This window comes from Oncorhynchus gorbuscha, linkage group LG05, assembly GCF_021184085.1.
Source record: "Oncorhynchus gorbuscha isolate QuinsamMale2020 ecotype Even-year linkage group LG05, OgorEven_v1.0, whole genome shotgun sequence".
Lineage (NCBI taxonomy): Eukaryota > Metazoa > Chordata > Actinopteri > Salmoniformes > Salmonidae > Oncorhynchus > Oncorhynchus gorbuscha.
In genome coordinates, this window is record NC_060177.1 from 37,300,686 (window position 1) to 37,319,266 (window position 18,581).

At 45.2% G+C, this 18,581-nt stretch overlaps 1 protein-coding gene across 4 annotated transcripts in view; it reads left to right on the forward strand.

Moving 5' to 3' along the window:
- The first annotated feature begins 3,428 nt into the window (after positions 1–3,428).
- nav2a (neuron navigator 2a) overlaps positions 3,429–18,581 on the forward strand; it is a 146,237-nt gene continuing 131,084 nt past the window's right edge. For all 4 annotated transcript variants that reach the window (XM_046349803.1, XM_046349804.1, XM_046349805.1 and 1 more), the window contains exon 1: positions 3,429–4,233. In XM_046349803.1, the coding sequence (XP_046205759.1) occupies positions 3,994–4,233 (240 nt within the window). In that variant the 5' untranslated portion in view covers positions 3,429–3,993. The remainder of the gene's footprint in view (positions 4,234–18,581) is intronic.

Genomic DNA, 18,581 nt, shown 5'->3' on the forward strand with positions numbered 1-18,581 from the left:
CCTGTTTTCTCTGTGGCCTCAGTTGATTTTCTAGGTCACCTCCCTCTAAGTGTGAGTGAACAATCAAATGTCTATTTTTTTCTTCCTTATTATCTCAAAAGAATCCGAGACCTTCGCTGTGGGGATGTGATATGGCTGTGTGTTGTGACAGTGAGCTACAGTGGGGAGAACAAGTATTTGATACACTGATGATTTTGCATGTTTTCCTACTTACAAGGCATGTAGAGGTCTGTATTTTTTTTGCTTTTCTGATGTATCAAATACTTATGTCTTGCAATAAAATGCAAATGAATTACTTAAAAATCATACAATGTGATTTTCTGGATTTTACAGACCTCTACATGCTTTGTAAGTAGGAAAACCTGCAAAATCGGCAGTGTATCAAATACTTGTTCTCCCCACTGTATGTTCAGTGCGACACCCAAAGACAGAGCCATGCTTGACATTTTCACTGTGGCGCTGGTGAATCTACAGCTCAACCCAGCCCAACCGATCTATTCACTCACCAACCCAGGACAGATGAAGAGTATCACGCGGGCGCACACACACACACACACACACACACACACACACACACACACACACACACACACACACACACACACACACACACACACACACACACACACACACACACACACACACACACACACACACACACACACACACACACACACACTTGCTATGATTAAAAAGGTCTGCCACTCGGATTAAGAAAACAACATGGAAGTGTGTGTGTGTGTGTGTGTGTGTGTGTGTGTGTGTGTGTGTGTGTGTGTGTGTGTGTGTGTGTGTGTGTGTGTGTGTGTGTGTGTGTGTGTGTGTGTGTGTGTGTGTGTGTGTGTGTGTGTGTGTGTGTGTGTGTGTGTGTGTGTGTGTCTTCTTCTGAGAAGATGGCTTGCACTTTTCAGTTGACCGAATCATCAGAGAAGTCCGTGTTTGGATAAGGGTTTAATGTAAGCCAACACACTGGTTTAAGTCAACAAATACCCCGCCTTTTATCTTCCGACACACACAATTGTAGGCTATATGAATAGGGAGGTAAATAGATACATAGTAAATATATTCACATTGGTGTCATTGTATCTCTATGGCTGCACCAAGGGGTGTTCGTTATTACATTGGAAATAACACATTTTACAGTAGGCTTGATGTATTATTAGAATGTATTATTAGAATGCACTGGACTGTCATCCAGCTAACTTCAAAGATGAAATCACATAAAGACAGTGGGTTTTTTTCTTTCTTCTTCTCTCATTTCCTCCGGAGAGTTTTTCCAGAGCTTGGCTGTGACACATGTTGGTTGCTAGGAGTCGTGGGGAAATCATGGAATAGTGGAACATTCCGTTGTTATGGTGACACTTTCTTTAGCGGCACACCTTACATTGTCAGCGTCACACACGCTTGGGCTGTCACGGTCATGGAATTTTGTATGACGGGTTATTGGTCAGCCGAGTGGCTGCGGTCAACGTAATATCCATTCAAATAGCAGCAACAACAACAAATGACCTCCGCTCCTGACTGCATCTGCTGGTGCTGCTGCAGGGAGGGGGCGTTGCCTCGGCAACCGAAGACATCTTTCAGCAAGGAACAACATTTTTGCAACGCTTTGACCACAGAGATAGATCTAGACACACACACTCATAATCAGATATGAGGGAATGTTTCCATGATTTAGGATTATGCTAATAGGATGTATCATTAATATACCAAGGGAGATGGGGGGGGGGGACTGCCTCACCTCTCCAAAAATGACCCAATGATGTCATCGCCCAAATCTGCATTCACTTTGTGTGTGTTTTGTTGCGTTCTTTCATTCTCTCCCTTTGCCTTGTGATTAGAGAGTGTATTTTAATGCGTTTAGGATACTGCTCTGCTGTTGCTGTTATCCCTTCACATTGAACTTTAGCTCCAGAGAAGATTAATCCTCTATCATTTGCATAAGCTCTGTAGCCTGATATAGAGTAAGATTGTTAGTACATTAGGGCCTATCTCTATTCGTGGTCTAGTCTCCTCTCACTGGGCACAGATCCATAAGAATCCGAGACCTGAGAAAGCATCTAGTGTCGCTTTGTGTTAAATGCTACGTGCCACAGACAACATAATGTTTGATCCTGCTCTTAACTGTGCCAGTGTCATTTGGAATACAAAAGGAGAGAGAGAGAGAGAGAGAGAGAGAGAGAGAGAGAGAGAGAGAGAGAGAGAAGTGCAGTCCCGAATGGCTCATCCTTTCCTAGCAGAAATCTAACACATGAGTGGCCCAGATCCCGACAGTCTCGAACACACACAGTCTCGAACACACACAGTCTCGAACACACACAGTCTCGAACACACACAGTCTCGAACACACACAGTCTCGAACACACACAGTCTCGAACACACACAGTCTCGAACACACACAGTCTCGAACACACACAGTCTCGAACACACACAGTCTCGAACACACACAGTCTCGAACACACACAGTCTCGAACACACACAGTCTCGAACACACACAGTCTCGAACACACACAGTCTCGAACACACACAGTCTCGAACACACACAGTCTCGAACACACACAGTCTCGAACACACACAGTCTCGAACACACACAGTCTCGAACACACACAGTCTCGAACACACACAGTCTCGAACACACACAGTCTCGAACACACAACACACACAGTCTCGAACACACACAGTCTCGAACACACACAGTCTCGAACACACACAGTCTCGAACACACACAGTCTCGAACACACACAGTCTCGAACACACACAGTCTCGAACACACACAGTCTCGAACACACACAGTCTCGAACACACACAGTCTCGAACAATTAACCTTGTGGGTGGACACAATTCATTCTCATTCAAAATATTATTTTCCCTAACCCTAAAGCAAACCCTAGCTCCTAATATTAAACTTAATGGTAGTCTAACCCTAAACCTCCTAGAAAAAGCGTTTTGACCTTGTGGGGACTAACAAAATGTCCCCAGTTGGTCAAATGTTTTTTTTTTCTATTCTTGTGGGGACACGCACACACACACACTCAGAGCTATTTACACACACACTCAGAGCTATTTACACACACACAAACACGTTTTTGTGTATCTCAATGTGTATCTCAGCAGTTGGTCTTGGTCTGCACAGTGTGTATGACTGTATGGAGTGCATTGCCTGCGTCTACAGTGGCTACAACTCTCGCTCTAGTCCTCTCATCCAGTCTTACAAAACTGGAATGAGGAGGGAGGGAGAATGAAGAAGGAGGGTGGCATTGGAGACGAGAGAGAGAAAGAGAGAGCGAGAGAGGTAGAGAGAGAGAATGCCTAAGGCTGTCATCCAAACATGTCTGTCCTCCACTATCCCTAAGCCACACCTGCTACAGGGCCAATACTGGGGAGGGAGATAGAGAGGAGGAGGAATAGAGAGAGTGCAGTCACAGGCAGAGCGGTCGGAGACGCGAGTGGTCCTCAGTTGCTGTTCTCTCGTTTTTTCCTTTTCTTCTTCCTTTCCCTCGTTCCCTTCTTCCTCCTCATTTCCTCGAGGGAAGCAAAGAGTTTTTTTCCGTCTCTCATCCGGAGGAGATAATTAACTCCGCTAAACCAGGAAGAGAATACGAATATGGAACACTGCCAGCTCCTCCGTCAGAGTACAGGGAATTCCCAATAAGAGACTGGGAATACCGGTATTCCTAATAAACCGGAGCAGGGATCAGAGCCAGGGAACAGGTGGGGTCTTAGGGAGGGAGCTGGACCTGGACTATTGCTCCCACTGTCGGATAGAGACTCCACTGATCCCTCCTCTTATAGATAGGAACGTCAGGATTCAGAAAGACCACACGGACACTTCCCAACACATTCACTGTGTCCCATTATCCCACTCTTTTATTCCAGCTGGTAAGACCGTTTGCTTACTGGGAGGACGGCGTCGGCTTAACTGCTTGAGTGTGGTCGGACATTACCGTGTGTGTGTGTGTGTGTGTCTGAGACTATTTGGTGCCCCGGAGGAAGATGCCTGCCATTCTGCTGGCCTCTAAGATGAAGTCGGGACTGCCCAAGCCGGTGCACAGCGCTCTGCCCATTCCACAGGTGCCCTCGCGACCCCTCACCCTGCCCCTACCACTGCCCGTGCCCCTCAAGCCCTCCGACAGACACGTTCTCACGGTGGGCCCCCAGGGGCGCTCGGGACACCACCAGGGGCGCCCCAAAACCAAGCACGCTCCAGCGACAGACGGTGGTATTGACCTTCAGGTTAGAGAGCGTGAGACACTGCTTCGTCGTCCTCGTCTTCTGTCACTCCGGTTTTCCTCTCTTTCTCCCTTTGCCTCCGTCCCTCCTCGCCCTGCTGTCCGTCTCTCTCTATCACTCCCTTTTATCCCACACCTCCTTCCCTCGCTCTCCCTCGCTCTATTCCACAAAGGTATGTGTGTTTGCTCTGCTGTTTTCACTGTGTAATAGGAAGTATCTGTGGGTGGTTCTGCATTGATGTGTTACCCCTGCAGGGAAGTGATGTGATTCCCTGAATGCTCTTGAAGGGGAGACTGCCTCCGTGAATGTAAAAGTGTCTTGGCATTTGACTCTGCCAGTGTCCAGGCAGGCTAGCAAGGCCAACTGACTCTCAGGATAGCAGGGGGTGGATGTTTTGGTTTGTTTGTGAATTATTGGTCTGCTTAGCAACGCTGCAGAAATGCCTCCGTGGAGAGAGCGATCGCTTGAATGCCATGTAAGGCTGTGCAGTGGGGGGAACGAGACGCAAGCGTGTTTGTGTGTGCGTGCGTGTGCGCATTTGAGTGTGTTGCCGAGCAAAGTGCTTGGCAACGTGTCCGTACCAAAACGTGACTTGGAGCGACTTTAAAAATAGAGCAGAAATATCGTCACCATAACATTTTAATAACACACTATCCACAATTCATCCCTTTCGTTATTACATGTACCTTACTGATTGTGTGGTGTGTTAAGGTAGCTCATCGCGTTTTCTCTCTCTGTCTCTGTGTGTGTGACGTTGATACGGCAGCAGTCCTCACCATCAACTGGCTAGATTAACCCCTGATCACCCACACTTTTGTTGTGACTCGGGGATATGGAGGTGGTATGGTTTAACCCTACAGAATATCAACTGCTAGGAAAGGATGAGCCATTCGGGACTGCACTATCCTGCTCGTGTCATCATATATATATTTTTCTCTCTCTCTCTCTCTCTCTCTCTCTCTCTCTCTCTCTCTCTCTCTCTCTCTCTCTCTCTCTCTCTCTCTCTCTCTCTCTCTCTCTCTGTCTCTCTCTCTCTCTCTCTCTCTCTCTCTCTCTCTCTCTCTCTCTCTCTCTCTCTGTCTCTCTCTGTCTCTCTCTCTCTCTCTCTCTCTCTCTCTCTCTCTCTCTCTCTCTGTCTCTCTCTCTCTCTGTGTCTCTCTCTCTCTGTGTCTCTCTCTCTGTGTCTCTCTCTCTCTCTCTGTGTCTCTCTCTCTCTGTGTCTCTCTCTCTGTCTCTCTCTCTCTGTGTCTCTCTCCGTATGCACCTTTTTCAAGATTCAGATTCACACAGTGTGTGTTGTAGTTCCTTCTTTACTGGAGGGCTGTGTATTTTAGGTGGCTGGTTCTTTGCTGGGGTGACATTAGCTCAGTCTAACGGAGAGAGACAGCCATGCCACTGCTGTGACTATAGGCCATGGATCACTACCCACAGGCTCCAGCTGCGTGTGCATGTGTTTAGAGTATACGTGTGTTAGTCGAGTCTCCAAAAAAATGAGACATCTCCATCCAGTCCTGTCAGAGGGTGCTGTGTGGTGGCCCAATCCCTCAGGAGACTTGTAGACTGTGCCTCTGTACCAGAATTCAGGAGTTAATCTACCCAGGCCAACCATGGTTTCCTTCACTACAGCCTAATTACACAGACTAATTGCCTGGGAACAGCATGCTTCCCTCAGCCTCATCAATTTCTTCTCCCTTTTCCTCTCTCCCCCGTTGTCTTTACTCTTTTCTCCCCTCCTTTCCTCCCCATAAGGAGAGCAGAGGCAAGCGAGTTGGGATCAGAACATTTGTATTTGGTCCAGAGATAACACAATTCTCCATGGCTGCGTGGGGTCTTGGCCATGGCATCTCTCTGCTCTCTCTATCCCCTCCTGGGTGAATCCGATCACAGTCTCTGATGGACAGCCACTAACCAGGTGATAAAGTGGGAATGAGATGATAATCTCTAGAGGGTTCTGATTGCTGTGGGGCTTCCATTCCCTCGAATAATTGTACATTTCTCTCACTCCCTCTCTCGCTGTTTGCTTCCGACTCTTTCGGTTCAATTTTCTTGGATTAATATTTAATATATGTTATTGAACTTTTCTGTCCTCGTTTGCAACACTCGTTTCCCGAGTTCCAAACTGCCTCTGGAAGCAAGACCTGTTTGTTGGGAGCTTCATGAAATGGGTTTCCATGGCCGAGCAGCCGCACACAAGCCTAAGATCACCATGCGCAATGCCAACCGTCGTCTGGAGTGGTGTAAAGCTCGCTGCCACTGGACTCTGGAGCTGTGGAAATGCGTTCTCTGGAGGGAAGAATCACTCTTCACCATCACGCAGTCCGATAGACAAATCTAGTTTGGAGGATGCCAGGAGAAGGATACCTACCAAAGTTTGGTGGAGGAGGAATAATGGTCTGGGGGCTGTTTTTCATTGTTCGGGCTAGGCCCTTTAGTTCCAGTGAAGGGAAATCTTACCGCTACAATGACATTCTAGACGATTCTGTGCTTCCAACTTTGTGGCAACAGTTTGAGGAAGGCCCTTTCCTGTTTCAGCATGACAATATCCCCGTCCACAAAGAGAGGTCTATACAGAAATTGTTTGTTGAGATTGGTGTGGAAGAGCTTAACTGGCTTGCATAGAGCCCTGACCTCAACCCCATCGAACACCTTTTGGATTAATTGGAACGCCAACTGCAAGACAGGTCTAATCGCCCGACCTCACTAATGCTCTTGTGGCTGAATGGAGGCAAGAGCCCGCAGCAAATGTTCCAACTTCTAGTGGAACGCCTTCCCAGAAGAGTGGAGGCTGTTATAGCAGCAGGGGGGGGGGCAACACCATATTAATCCCCATGATTTTGGAATGAGATGTTTGACAAGCAGGTGTCCGCATACTTTTGGTCATGTAGATTGTGAATGCTTTTGAGGGGGACATTAGCTGTAATCTGGGATTAGGAAGAGAGGAGTATCAGTCATATACCAGGCCACATGACCCTTTGCTGTCATATGCACTGTTTGTAAAATATAGTCTACACATGCACACACACACACACACATGCACTCACTGTCCCAGACCGGTTGGGTTAAATGGGGGAAATGTCTACAAGTTTCTAAAACGCACATTAACACACTCTCTTCTCTCTGAAAGTGCTCTCTGAGATCATGCATAATTCAGAGAGAGCGACGTGGTTGACCAGATGGCCATAAATATATACCGCACATAGCGCGTGTGTGTGTGTGTGTGTGTGTGTGTGTACCTTTACATGTGTGTATGTGTATCTCTCGAATGAAAATGTTTAAGATACAAGTGCATCGGCCCGCGGACCCCAAACCAATCCAAATCGTAGCATGCACTGGCCAGAAAATCGATTCAAATGTTTCGAATCGCCGGTTCGCTCAAATGTTTTGCTGATATTCCATTCGTTCTTACCTCTACCTTCCGAAAATACCTCCCGTATTGTAAGTCGCTCTGGATAAGAGCGTCTGCTAAATGACTTAAATGTAAATGTAAATGTGTCGAACTGCATGTCACTGTGTTGACAGTAATGTTGCATGCCGAACAACCCCAGGCAATATCCCAGAAGAGTGAGATATAGTCAAGCTCAAAGATTAAACTGTGCACTGTGCCCCAGTTTCGCTCGCCGAACAACGAGAGCTCGCCAGCCGTTTGCTGGTTTATTGTTATCTATGCCTGTTGAAAATTGTGTTTAACAGGGACAGGTGTTGTGCCGGAAAATCTCCCCCCTGCCAGAATTGCCCCCCCCCCCGCGAACGCGCGCGCACACACTCAAGTCTTCATTGCTGTGACTTGCTTGCTAGTTGAGATTTCTGCTCTTTCTCTCCGTTGTCAGTTTAGTCTATATTTCACTGATTTTAGTAGCAGAACGCATTTTTACAGACGAATACACTTGAAACAAATAGCCAAACCGAAAATGACGGACATTACTAGTGCCTCCCCCGCAATAAACCGCCATAAAAATACAAATTAATTAAACGCAGCCTAACGTAATCATTGACAGCTGCCTTGGAGGACAGACAACATGCTTTCTGCTACGAAGATCAGTGAAATGTAGGTTAAACTGACAACGGAGTGAAGAGCAGAAATCTCAACTAGCAAGCAAGTTGCAGCATTGAAGAATTGAGTGTGTGCGTGTTCACGCGAATGGGTGGGGGGATTCTGTCGGGGGGGGGGGGGGGATTTTCCGGCTCACAACGGAATAAAAGTAAGCTACCCGAGGCACAACTCACATCTGGCTACATGCTGAACGGGGTTGACAATATATTTTATTTTGATGGTTGAAGTTCACCATCAGCAATAGTTTTGGTAGTTTTGCTTAAACAATCAGTGTAGATGTACATGTTTTGATATAACGAGGACAACAAGCACTTTTGTGCAGCGCACTGTATGGTTGAAGCAAGATGAGAAGAGAAGATTACTCTCTAAAAACTCCCTAAGCAGTCAAAACCATTCGATTTTGAGACCGGGTGAAGTCTTATATATTCATTGGCCATGTCATAGCTAATTTGTAAATGATATATATTGATACATTACTAGCTAAAACACTTAATCTGCAAAAATGACAAGTTAGTTAGTGGGTGTTGGTGATTTCAGAACCAAAGTGAGGGAGACAAAAATAAAAGGGTACATTGTCCCCCTAATCTGATAGTGGCCGATGCCTTTATGGCTCAGCTCAGGTGCCTACATAGGTCATATACAAAAGTATGTGGACACCCCTTCAAATTAGTAGATTCAGTTATTTCAGCAACACCATTGCTGACAGGTGTATAACACCGAGCACACATCCATGCAATCTCCATAGACAAACGTTGCCAGTAGAATGGTGTTACTGAAGAGCTCAGGTACTTTCAACATGGCACCGTCAAAGGATGCCACCTTTCCAACAAGTCAGTTTCGTCAAATTTCTGCCCTGCTAGAGCTGCCCCGGTCAACTTTTAGTGCTGTTATTGTGAAGTGGAAATGTCTAGGAGTAACAACGGCTTAGCCGCGAAGTGGTAGGCCACACAAGCTCACAGAAAGGGATCGCCGACTGTTGAAGTGAGTAAAAATGTTGTCTGTCCTCAGTTGCAACACTCACTACCGAGTTCCAAACTGCTTCTGGAAGCAACGTCAGCACAATAACTGTTCGCCGGGAGCTTCAATAAATGGGTTTCCATGGCCCGAGCAGCCACACACAAGCCTAAGATCACCATGCGCAATGCCAAGAGTCAGCTTGAGTGGTGTAAAGCTCGCCGCCATTGGACTCGGGAGCAGTGGAAACGCGTTCTCTGGAGTGATGAATCACACTTCACCATATGGCAGTCCGATGGACGGATCTGGGTTTGGAGGATGCCAGGAGAACGCTACCTGCCCCAATGCATAGTGCCAACTGTAAAGTTTGGCGGAGGAGGAATAATGGTCTGGTGGCTGTTTTTTTTGTGGTAATTTACACACACCACACACGTACGCACACACACACACACAGAAGTCAGCTCAGACAGATCCATCTCAGAGAGACCCGGTTTATGAGCTCCATCAGCAGCAGATTCTGAATTTTAGATTTGGAAAATGTTCATGCAACAAATGTTGGTGCATCAAATCGTATCACGTCGAACCGAATCGCAACGACTCGTCCTCCAATCAAACCTAACCGCATCGAATCGTTTTAAAACCAAAACGTATCGTTGCTGTATCGCAGCCTATGTATCTCGATACGCATAGAATTCTTGAAAGGAAAATATGCACATCCCTAGTCTTTATGAGAGAGGGAAATCATCTTTCCAGTCAAATGACTTGGCACATTGACATATTTGCTTGCAATGAACAGTACACATGCAGACTCTACTGACCTCTAGTGGTGTGCATACGTTATGTACTGCATCACCTCTCCCTCTGTTGCTGAGCAGTGAATACAGCCAGAGTGGCACAATTGCCAAACCGGCAGGAAGGAGGTAGTCAAGGCCATCAATGCTGTTAGTGTGTGTGTGTGTGTGTGTGTGTGTGTGTGTGTGTGTGTGTGTGTGTGTGTGTGTGTGTGTGTGTGTGTGTGTGTGTGTGTGTGTGTGTGTGTGTGTGTGTGTGTGTGTGTGTGTGTGTGTGTGTGTGTGTGTGTGTGTGTGTGTGTGTGTGTGTTTGTCACAGTCAAAGGGCGTCACTGCCACTCCTTGTCTATGGTGTATAAATGCTGCTCACTATACAAAACATTGCCTGTGTATTTAGAGAATGCCTCTGAACGAGGATGTGTGTTGTGTATGAAGTGAAAGGAGAATGTGTGTGTGTGCATGGGGGAGGGTGGGGGTTGTCTTCACTATGCATTCATAGCACTTCTTTACAGAGTATTTTCAAGAGTGTGTTTTCTTTGATCTCCAGGGAGCACATCACACTCCCCCCCCTTCTCCCCTATTGTTTCTCTGTCTCTATTTCACTTCCTCCTCTCCTTTCCCTCTTTCTCTCCCTCAATATCTAACTGCAATGTTGCTGGTTCATTTATCCTTGGCTGTGGAAGTGACTGTATACAGCCTTGTTATTCTTATTGTGTTACTTTTATTCTTACTTTTTTTTATTTTAGTCTTCTTGGTAAATGTTTTCTTCTTCTTGAACAGCACTGTTGGTTAAGTGCTTGTAAGTAAGCATCTCACGGTAAAGTCTACACTTGTTGTATTCGGCGAATGTGACAAATACAATTTGATTTGACAGAGAGATGAGGTTGGAAAAAAGCAGTAGCTTCTAGGAGCGTTGAGGATGCTGAACACCTCAGTCTGTTTATGGGGGTGACTAGGAATGAAGTCTAAGCATTGACAAGAAGTTAGAACGTATCAATAATCGTAGAAATTGTTGCATGTTGTGTTTATATTTTTGGAGATAATGAACCTTCCTCCTTTCAGCCATACACACATTTTTGTAATTATATCTTATTCCATTTCTCCATTTGCAGCATTGATCTGTCTGTCACTCTGTCACAGTTAGAGTGGTAAGTGAACCTTGCCTATTGTGGCAGCTTGTCATAGACCTTTCTGACACACACACACACACACACACATGGCAGGTGCAGCAAAATGCTTTTGTGTTACTAGCTCCAGCAGTGCAGTAGAATGTCTTGCAAATACAATACAAATGTCTATTTCTTATTTTATCGAATGAGAGTGAGAATATAAAGACTTTATGTGATGTGTATAATTTGGAAAATATTTGTATTTCTTTAAAAAAAAAATATTGTCACATACACTGGATAGGTGCAGTGAAATGTGTTGTTTTACATGGTCTCCTGTAGTAGTACAGCGTCCCTGGAGCAAATTAGGGTGTTATGTACAGTAGTAGGTATATTAAGGTATGTCGACAATATAGTATGTACAGTAGTAGGTATATTAAGGTATGTCGACAATATAGTATGTACAGTATCATTCAAAAGTTTGGACACACCTACTCATTCAAGGGTTTTCTTTATTTTTTTAAAGTATTTTCTACATTGTAGAATAATAGTGAAGACATATAAACTATGAAATAACATATGGAATTATGTAGTAACCAAAAAGTGTTAAAACAAAATATATTTGAGGTGGCGACATTGTTCAAAGTCGCCACCTTTTTCCGTAATGAAAGCTTTGCACACTCTTGGCATTCTCTCGACCAGCTTCAGGAGGTAGTCACCTGAAATGCATTTCAATTAACAGGTGTGGCTTGTTAAAAGTTCATTTGTGGAATGTCTTTCCTTCTTAATGCGTTTGAGCCAATCAGTTGTGTTGTGACAAGGTAGGGGTGGTATACAGAAGATAGCTCTATTTGGTAAAAGACCAAGTCCATATTATTGCAAGAACAGCTCAAATAAGCAAATAGAAACGACAGTCCATCATTACTTTAAGACATGAAGGTCAGTCAATCTGGAAAATTTCAAGAACTTTTGAACATTTCTTCAAGCACAGTCGCAAAAACCATCAAGCACTATGATGATGATGAAACTGGCTCTCATGAGGACCACCACAGGAAAGGAAGACCCAGAGTTACATCTGCTGCAGAGGATAACTTCATTAAATAAATTCTTCACAAAGTTCAAGTAACAGACACATCTCAACATCAACTGTTCAGAAGAGAGTGTGAATCAGGCCTTCATGGTCGATTTTCTGCAAAGAAATGACTACTAAAGGACACCAATAATAAGAAGAGACTTACTTGGGCCAAGAAACACGAGCAATCGACATTAGAACGGTGGAAAACTGTCCTTTCGTCTGATGAGTCCAAATTTGACATTTTTGGTTCCAACCGCCGTGTCTTTGTGAGACGCAGAGTAGGTGAAAGGATGATCTCCGTATGTGTGGTTCCCACCGCGAAGCATGGAGGAGGAGGTGTGATGGTGTGGGCAGGGGCGTTGCCCATGAAAAAAAATTAACGTGCCCCTAACATAGAAATCAGAATGTTTCAGATTAAAATAACATACTGAACAATATGTGTTAGTACATTTAATAACTATAAGCTTCTGCTGCTCTATACTCCAATTGTGCAGATTCTAGTTTTCCGCCTTCATCCTTTGCCTATATTAACATTAGGAACCAAAAATGTTTGCAATACTGTTAACAAAAACTGTCTGTGACATGAGATTTTTATGACGCTTTATTTCACTGCTCAAAAAAATAAAGGGAACACTTAAACAACACAATGTAACTCCAAGTCAATCACACTTCTGTGAAATCAAACTGTCCACTTAGCAAGCAACACTGATTGACAATACATTTCACATGCTGTTGTGCAAATGGAATAGACAACAGGTGGAATTTATAGGCAATTACAAGACACCCCCAATAAAGGAGTGGTTCTGCAGGTGGTGACCACAGACCACTTCTCAGTTCCTATGCTTCCTGGCTGATGTTTTGGTCACTTTTGAATGCTGGCGGTGCTTTCACTCTAGTGGTAGCATGAGACGGAGTCTACAACCCACACACGTGGCTCAGGTAGTGCAAGTCATCCAGGATGGCACATCAATGCGAGCTGTGGCAAGAAGGTTTGTTGTGTCTGTCAGCGTAGTGTCCAGAGCATGGAGGCGCTACCAGGAGACAGGCCAGTACATCAGGAGACGTGGAGGAGGCCATAGGAGGGCAACAACCCAGCAGCAGGACCGCTACCTCCGCCTTTGTGCACGGAGGAGCACTGCCATAGCCCTGCAAAATGACCTCCAGCAGGCCACAAATGTGCATGTGTCTGCTCAAACGGTCAGAAACAGACTCCATGAGGGTGGTATGAGGGCCCGACATCCACAGGTGGGGGTTGTGCTTACAGCCCAACACCGTGCAGGACATTTGGCATTTGCCAGAGAACCCCAATATTGGCAAATTTGCCACTGGCACCCTGTGCTCTTCACAGATGAAAGCAGGTTCACACTGAGCACATGTGACAGATGTGACAGATTTTGGAGACGGCGTGGAGAACGTTCTGCTGCCTGCAACATCCTCCAGCATGACCGGTTTGGCGGTGGGTCAGTCATGGTGTGGTGTGGCATTTCTTTGGGTGGCCGCACAGCCCTCCATGTGCTCGCCAGAGGTAGCCTGACTGCCATTAGGTACCGAGATGAGATCCTCAGACCCCTTGTGAGACCATATGCTGGTGCGGTTGGCCCTGGGTTCCTCCTAATGCAAGACAATGCTAGACCTCATGTGGCTGGAGTGTGTCAGCAGTTCCTGCAAGAGGAAGGCATTGATGCTATGGACTGGCCCGCCTGTTCCCCAGACCTGAATCCAATTGAGCACATCTGGGACATCTCGCTCCATCCACCAACGCCACGTTGCACCACAGACTGTCCAGGAGTTGGCGGATGCTTTAGTCCAGGTCTGGGAGGAGATCCCTCAGGAATCCGTCCGCCACCTCATCAGGAGCATGCCCAGGCGTTGTAGGGAGGTCATACAGGCACGTGGAGGCCACACACACTACTGAGCCTCATTTTGACTTGTTTTAAGGATATTACATCAAAGTTGGATCAGCCTGTAGTGTGGTTTTCCACTTTAATTTTGAGTGTGACTCCAAATCCAGACCTCCATAGGTTGATACATTTGATCATTTTTGTGTGATTTTGTTGTCAGCACATTCAACTATGTAAAGAAAAAAGTATTTAATAAGAATATTTCATTCATTCAGATCTAGGATGTGTTATTTTAGTGTTCCCTTTATTTTTTTGAGCAGTGTATAAATAACTATACAATTGGTGACGTATTTTTGAATATATGGCATTGTATTCCGTTTTAATGAAGAAATTACCAATGATTACCAATAAATAACATACCCAAAATAAAGAAAATCCTGAACTATGGGGACTGCAAACATAAATGGGGTACCTACGTTATGTGGGCAAGTTCAACAGAAGATAAACCATAGCAGAAAATTCTCTGAAACAGTATCTTGGGATGGTTGGGTAGAGATGCCTGATCTGATTATGGTTATACGTATTCATTTTCATCGCAGATTTAAAAACAAATGATAGACAAATAATTCTCTAAACATTTAGGGGCCCCTCCCAGGCTAGGTGTAACAGGGTGAGTGACGGGTTGCCCGGAAGTCAGGCGCAGGAGAGCAGAGATGGGTGATAACAGGAGAACTTTAATATACACCCTGGCCCAAAGGCACAGGCGAGGCAGCACAAAGCACAGCCACGGTAACATGAACCGGATTAAACAAAACAAACAAACCTAAGTTCGAAACAAACCTAGAGCAAGCCAGCCTGTAGCGTAACACCCTACACAAAGAACAATTCCATACACAGACATGGGGGAAACAGAGGGTAATATCCATTTAGTCTGATGAGGGAATGTGAACCAGGTGTGTGGGAAAACAAGACATAACCAATGGAAAATGAGAGGTGGCGTGGCGATGGCTAGAAGACTTCGACCGCCGCCCGAACAAGGAGAGGGACCGATTTGGTCGGAGGTCGTGACACTAGGGCACCTTGGGTGTGGGGGTGCTTTTCAGGTGACACTGTCTCTGATTTATTTAGAATTTAAGGCACACTTAACCAGCATGGGTACCATAGCATTCTGCAGCGATACTCCATCCCATCTGGTTTGGGTTTAGTGGGACTATCATTTGTTTTTCAACAGGACAATGACCCGACACACCTCCAGGCTGTGTAAGGGCTATTTGACCAAGAAGGAGAGTGATGGAGTGCTGCCTCAACCCAATTGAGATGGTTTGGGATGAGTTGGACCGCAGAGTGAAAGAAATGCAGCCAACAAGTACTCAGCATAGGTGGGAAATCCCTCAAGACTGTTGGAAAAGCATTCCAGGTGAAGCTGGTAGAGAGAATGCCAAGAGTGTGCAAAGCTGTAATCAAGGTAAAGGGTGGCTACTTTGAAGAATCTCAAATATAAAATATATTTTCATTTGTTTAACACTTTTTTTGGTTACTACGTGATTCCACATGTGTTATTTCATAGTTTTGATGTCATCCCTATTATTTTACAATGTAGAAAATAGTAAAAATAAGAAAAACCCTTCAATGAGTAGGTGTGCCAATCTTTTGTCTGGTAATGTACACAGTGAGTAAACAACAGTATATAAACAGACTATGAGGGACACGCACGTGCATGCGCACACACACACACACACACACACACACACACACACACACACACACACACACACACACACACACACACACACACACACACACACACACACACACACACACACACACACACACACACACACACACACACACACACACACACACACACACACACACACACACACATCCATCTGCCAGTAGTGTGATAGGGAGGTCTTATCTTAATAAGCATTTCTCCAGATAAAGGCTTTAAGTCTGCCTTTATGAAAAGCCTGGTTCTCATTAAGAGTCATAACCAAGGCTTAGGGCTTATCTATGTTAGTGTCTGAATGAAAAGCACACCGCAATGACCGCCTATTGGTTTAATTTCTCCCAGTATTTGCTCAAATGATCTCAAAGCAAGTATTGATTCAGGATGTAGAGGGACCTTCAGTTAAGAGAGAACGAGCTTTGCTGAGAGCGATATTAAAATCTTAACTACATTTCTTTATTATTGTCTGGGACGTCGGAAGGGTAGATGTTCATCTATCTCTCCGCGTGAGATTTAGCATCGGCACGGAGTTCCATTAATCAAACCATTAGATTAGAGCATGCATAATGTGTTGATAATGACTCTAGTCATTTGAATTATTGTAATTGGGTCTAATTTAATTCACACTCAATTTAATTCTCAGACTTTGAACTTGATCAGGTGCTGGGTTCAGAGAGCGGCTAAGTTTTTGATTGGTGGCATTTGTGAATATATTACCGTGTGGATTCATATCTAATGAATTGACCCTAATGGAATGATATTGACTGGCGGTAGATGTTTCTCTCCGCTACTCCCTTCCTCCTCCATACTCTCTTTACAATCAACAGCCTTGGAACCCTCTTAACCTCTAGTATTGTCTCAGGGACCATTGACTTTAATGGTGCCCGTATTTTACCAGTTGTTTAGGCCTTCTAGAGACACATGGGGCCCACTGGGTGAGAATGAAAGGGAAGAGGGATTGGACTCTATTTCCTGCTGAATTAGATTGCTAATTTCCCCTCACAGTGGATAAACTGGCTGGAGGTCTGGCTGACTTCATTGCTTTTTACCATGACAAAGGGGAAGGAGAAGGGGAATGCATTCCCATATCAAATCCAATTTTATTAGTCACATGCAGTGTAGACCTTGCAGTGAAATGATTACTTACAAGCCCTTTAACCAACAATGCAGTTTTTTTTAAATACACCTAAAAAATAAATTAAACAAAAGTAATAAATAATTTAAGAGCAGCAGTAAAAATAACAATTGTGAGGCTATATACAGGGGGTACCGGAAACGAGTCAATGTGCGGGGGCACCGGTTAGTCGAGGTAATTGAGGTAATACTGTATGTACATGTAGGTAGAGTTATTAAAGTGACTATGCATAGATAATAAACAGAGAGAAGCAGCAGCGTAAAAGAGCGGGGACAATGCAAATAGTCTGGGTATCCATTTGATTAGATGTTCAGTAGTCTTATGACTTGGGGGTAGAAGCTTTTAAGAAGCCTCTTGGACCTAGACTTGACACTCCGGTACTGCTTGTCATGCGGTAGCAGAGAGAACCGTCTATGACTGGGGTGGCTGGAGTCTTTGACAATCTTTAGGGCCTTCCACTGACACCGCCTGGTATAGAGGTCCTGAATTGCAGGAAGCTTGACCCCAGTGATGTACTGGGTCGTACGCACTATCATCTGTAGAGCCTTGCAGTCAGAGGCTGAACACTTGCCATACCAGACAGTGATGCAACCAACCAACCAGTCATGCTCTCGATGGTGCAGCTGTAGAAACTTTTGAGGATCTGAGGATCCATTGCAAATCTTCTCAGTCTCCTGAGGGGGAATAGATTTTGTGCCCTCTTCACGACTGTCTTGTGTGCTTGGGCCATGTTAGTTTGTTGGTGATGTGGACACCAAGGAACTTGAAGCTCTCAACCTGCTCCACTACAGCCCCGCCGATGAGAATGGGGGTGAACTCAGTCCTCCTTTTCCTGTAGTCCACAATCATCTCCTTTGTCTTGATCACGTTGTGGGAGAGGTTGTTGTCCTTGCACCACAAGGCCAGGTCTCTGGCCTCCCTATAGGCTGTCTCGTAATTGTCGGTGATCAGGCCTACCACTGTTGTGTCATCAGCAAGCTAAATGATGATGTTGGAGTCGTGCATGGCCATGCAGTCATGAGTGAACAGGGAGTACAGGAGGGGACTGAGCACGCACCCCTGAGGGGCCCCTGGGTTGAGGATCAGCGTGTTGGATGTGTTGTTACCTACCCTTACCAACTGGGGGTGGCCTGTCAGGAAGTCCAGGATCCAGTTGCAGTAGGAGGTGTTTAGTCCCAGGATCCTTAGCTTAGTGATGAGCTTTGAGGGCTTTATGGTGTTGAACGCTAAACAGTAGTCAATGAATAGCATTCTCATATAGGTGTTCCTTTTGTCCAGGTGTGAAAGGGCAGTGTGGAGTGCAATAGAGATTGCATCATCTGTGGATCTGTTGCGGTGGTATACAAATTGGAGTGGGTCTAGGGTTTCTGGGATAATGGTGTTGATGTTAGCCATGACCAGCCTTGTGAGCCATGACCAGCCTTTCGTAGCACTTCATGGCTACAGATGTGAGTGGGTCGGTAGTAGCCTAGTTGTTAGAGCGTTGGACTTGTAACCGAAAGGTTGCAAGATCGAATCACAGAGCTGACAAGGTAAACATCTGTTGTTCTGTCCCTGAACAAGGCATTTAACCCACTGTTCCTAGGCCGTCATTGAAAATAAGTATTTCTTCTTAACTGACTTGCCTAGTTAAATAAAGGTTAAAAAAAATAGGCAGGTTACCATAATT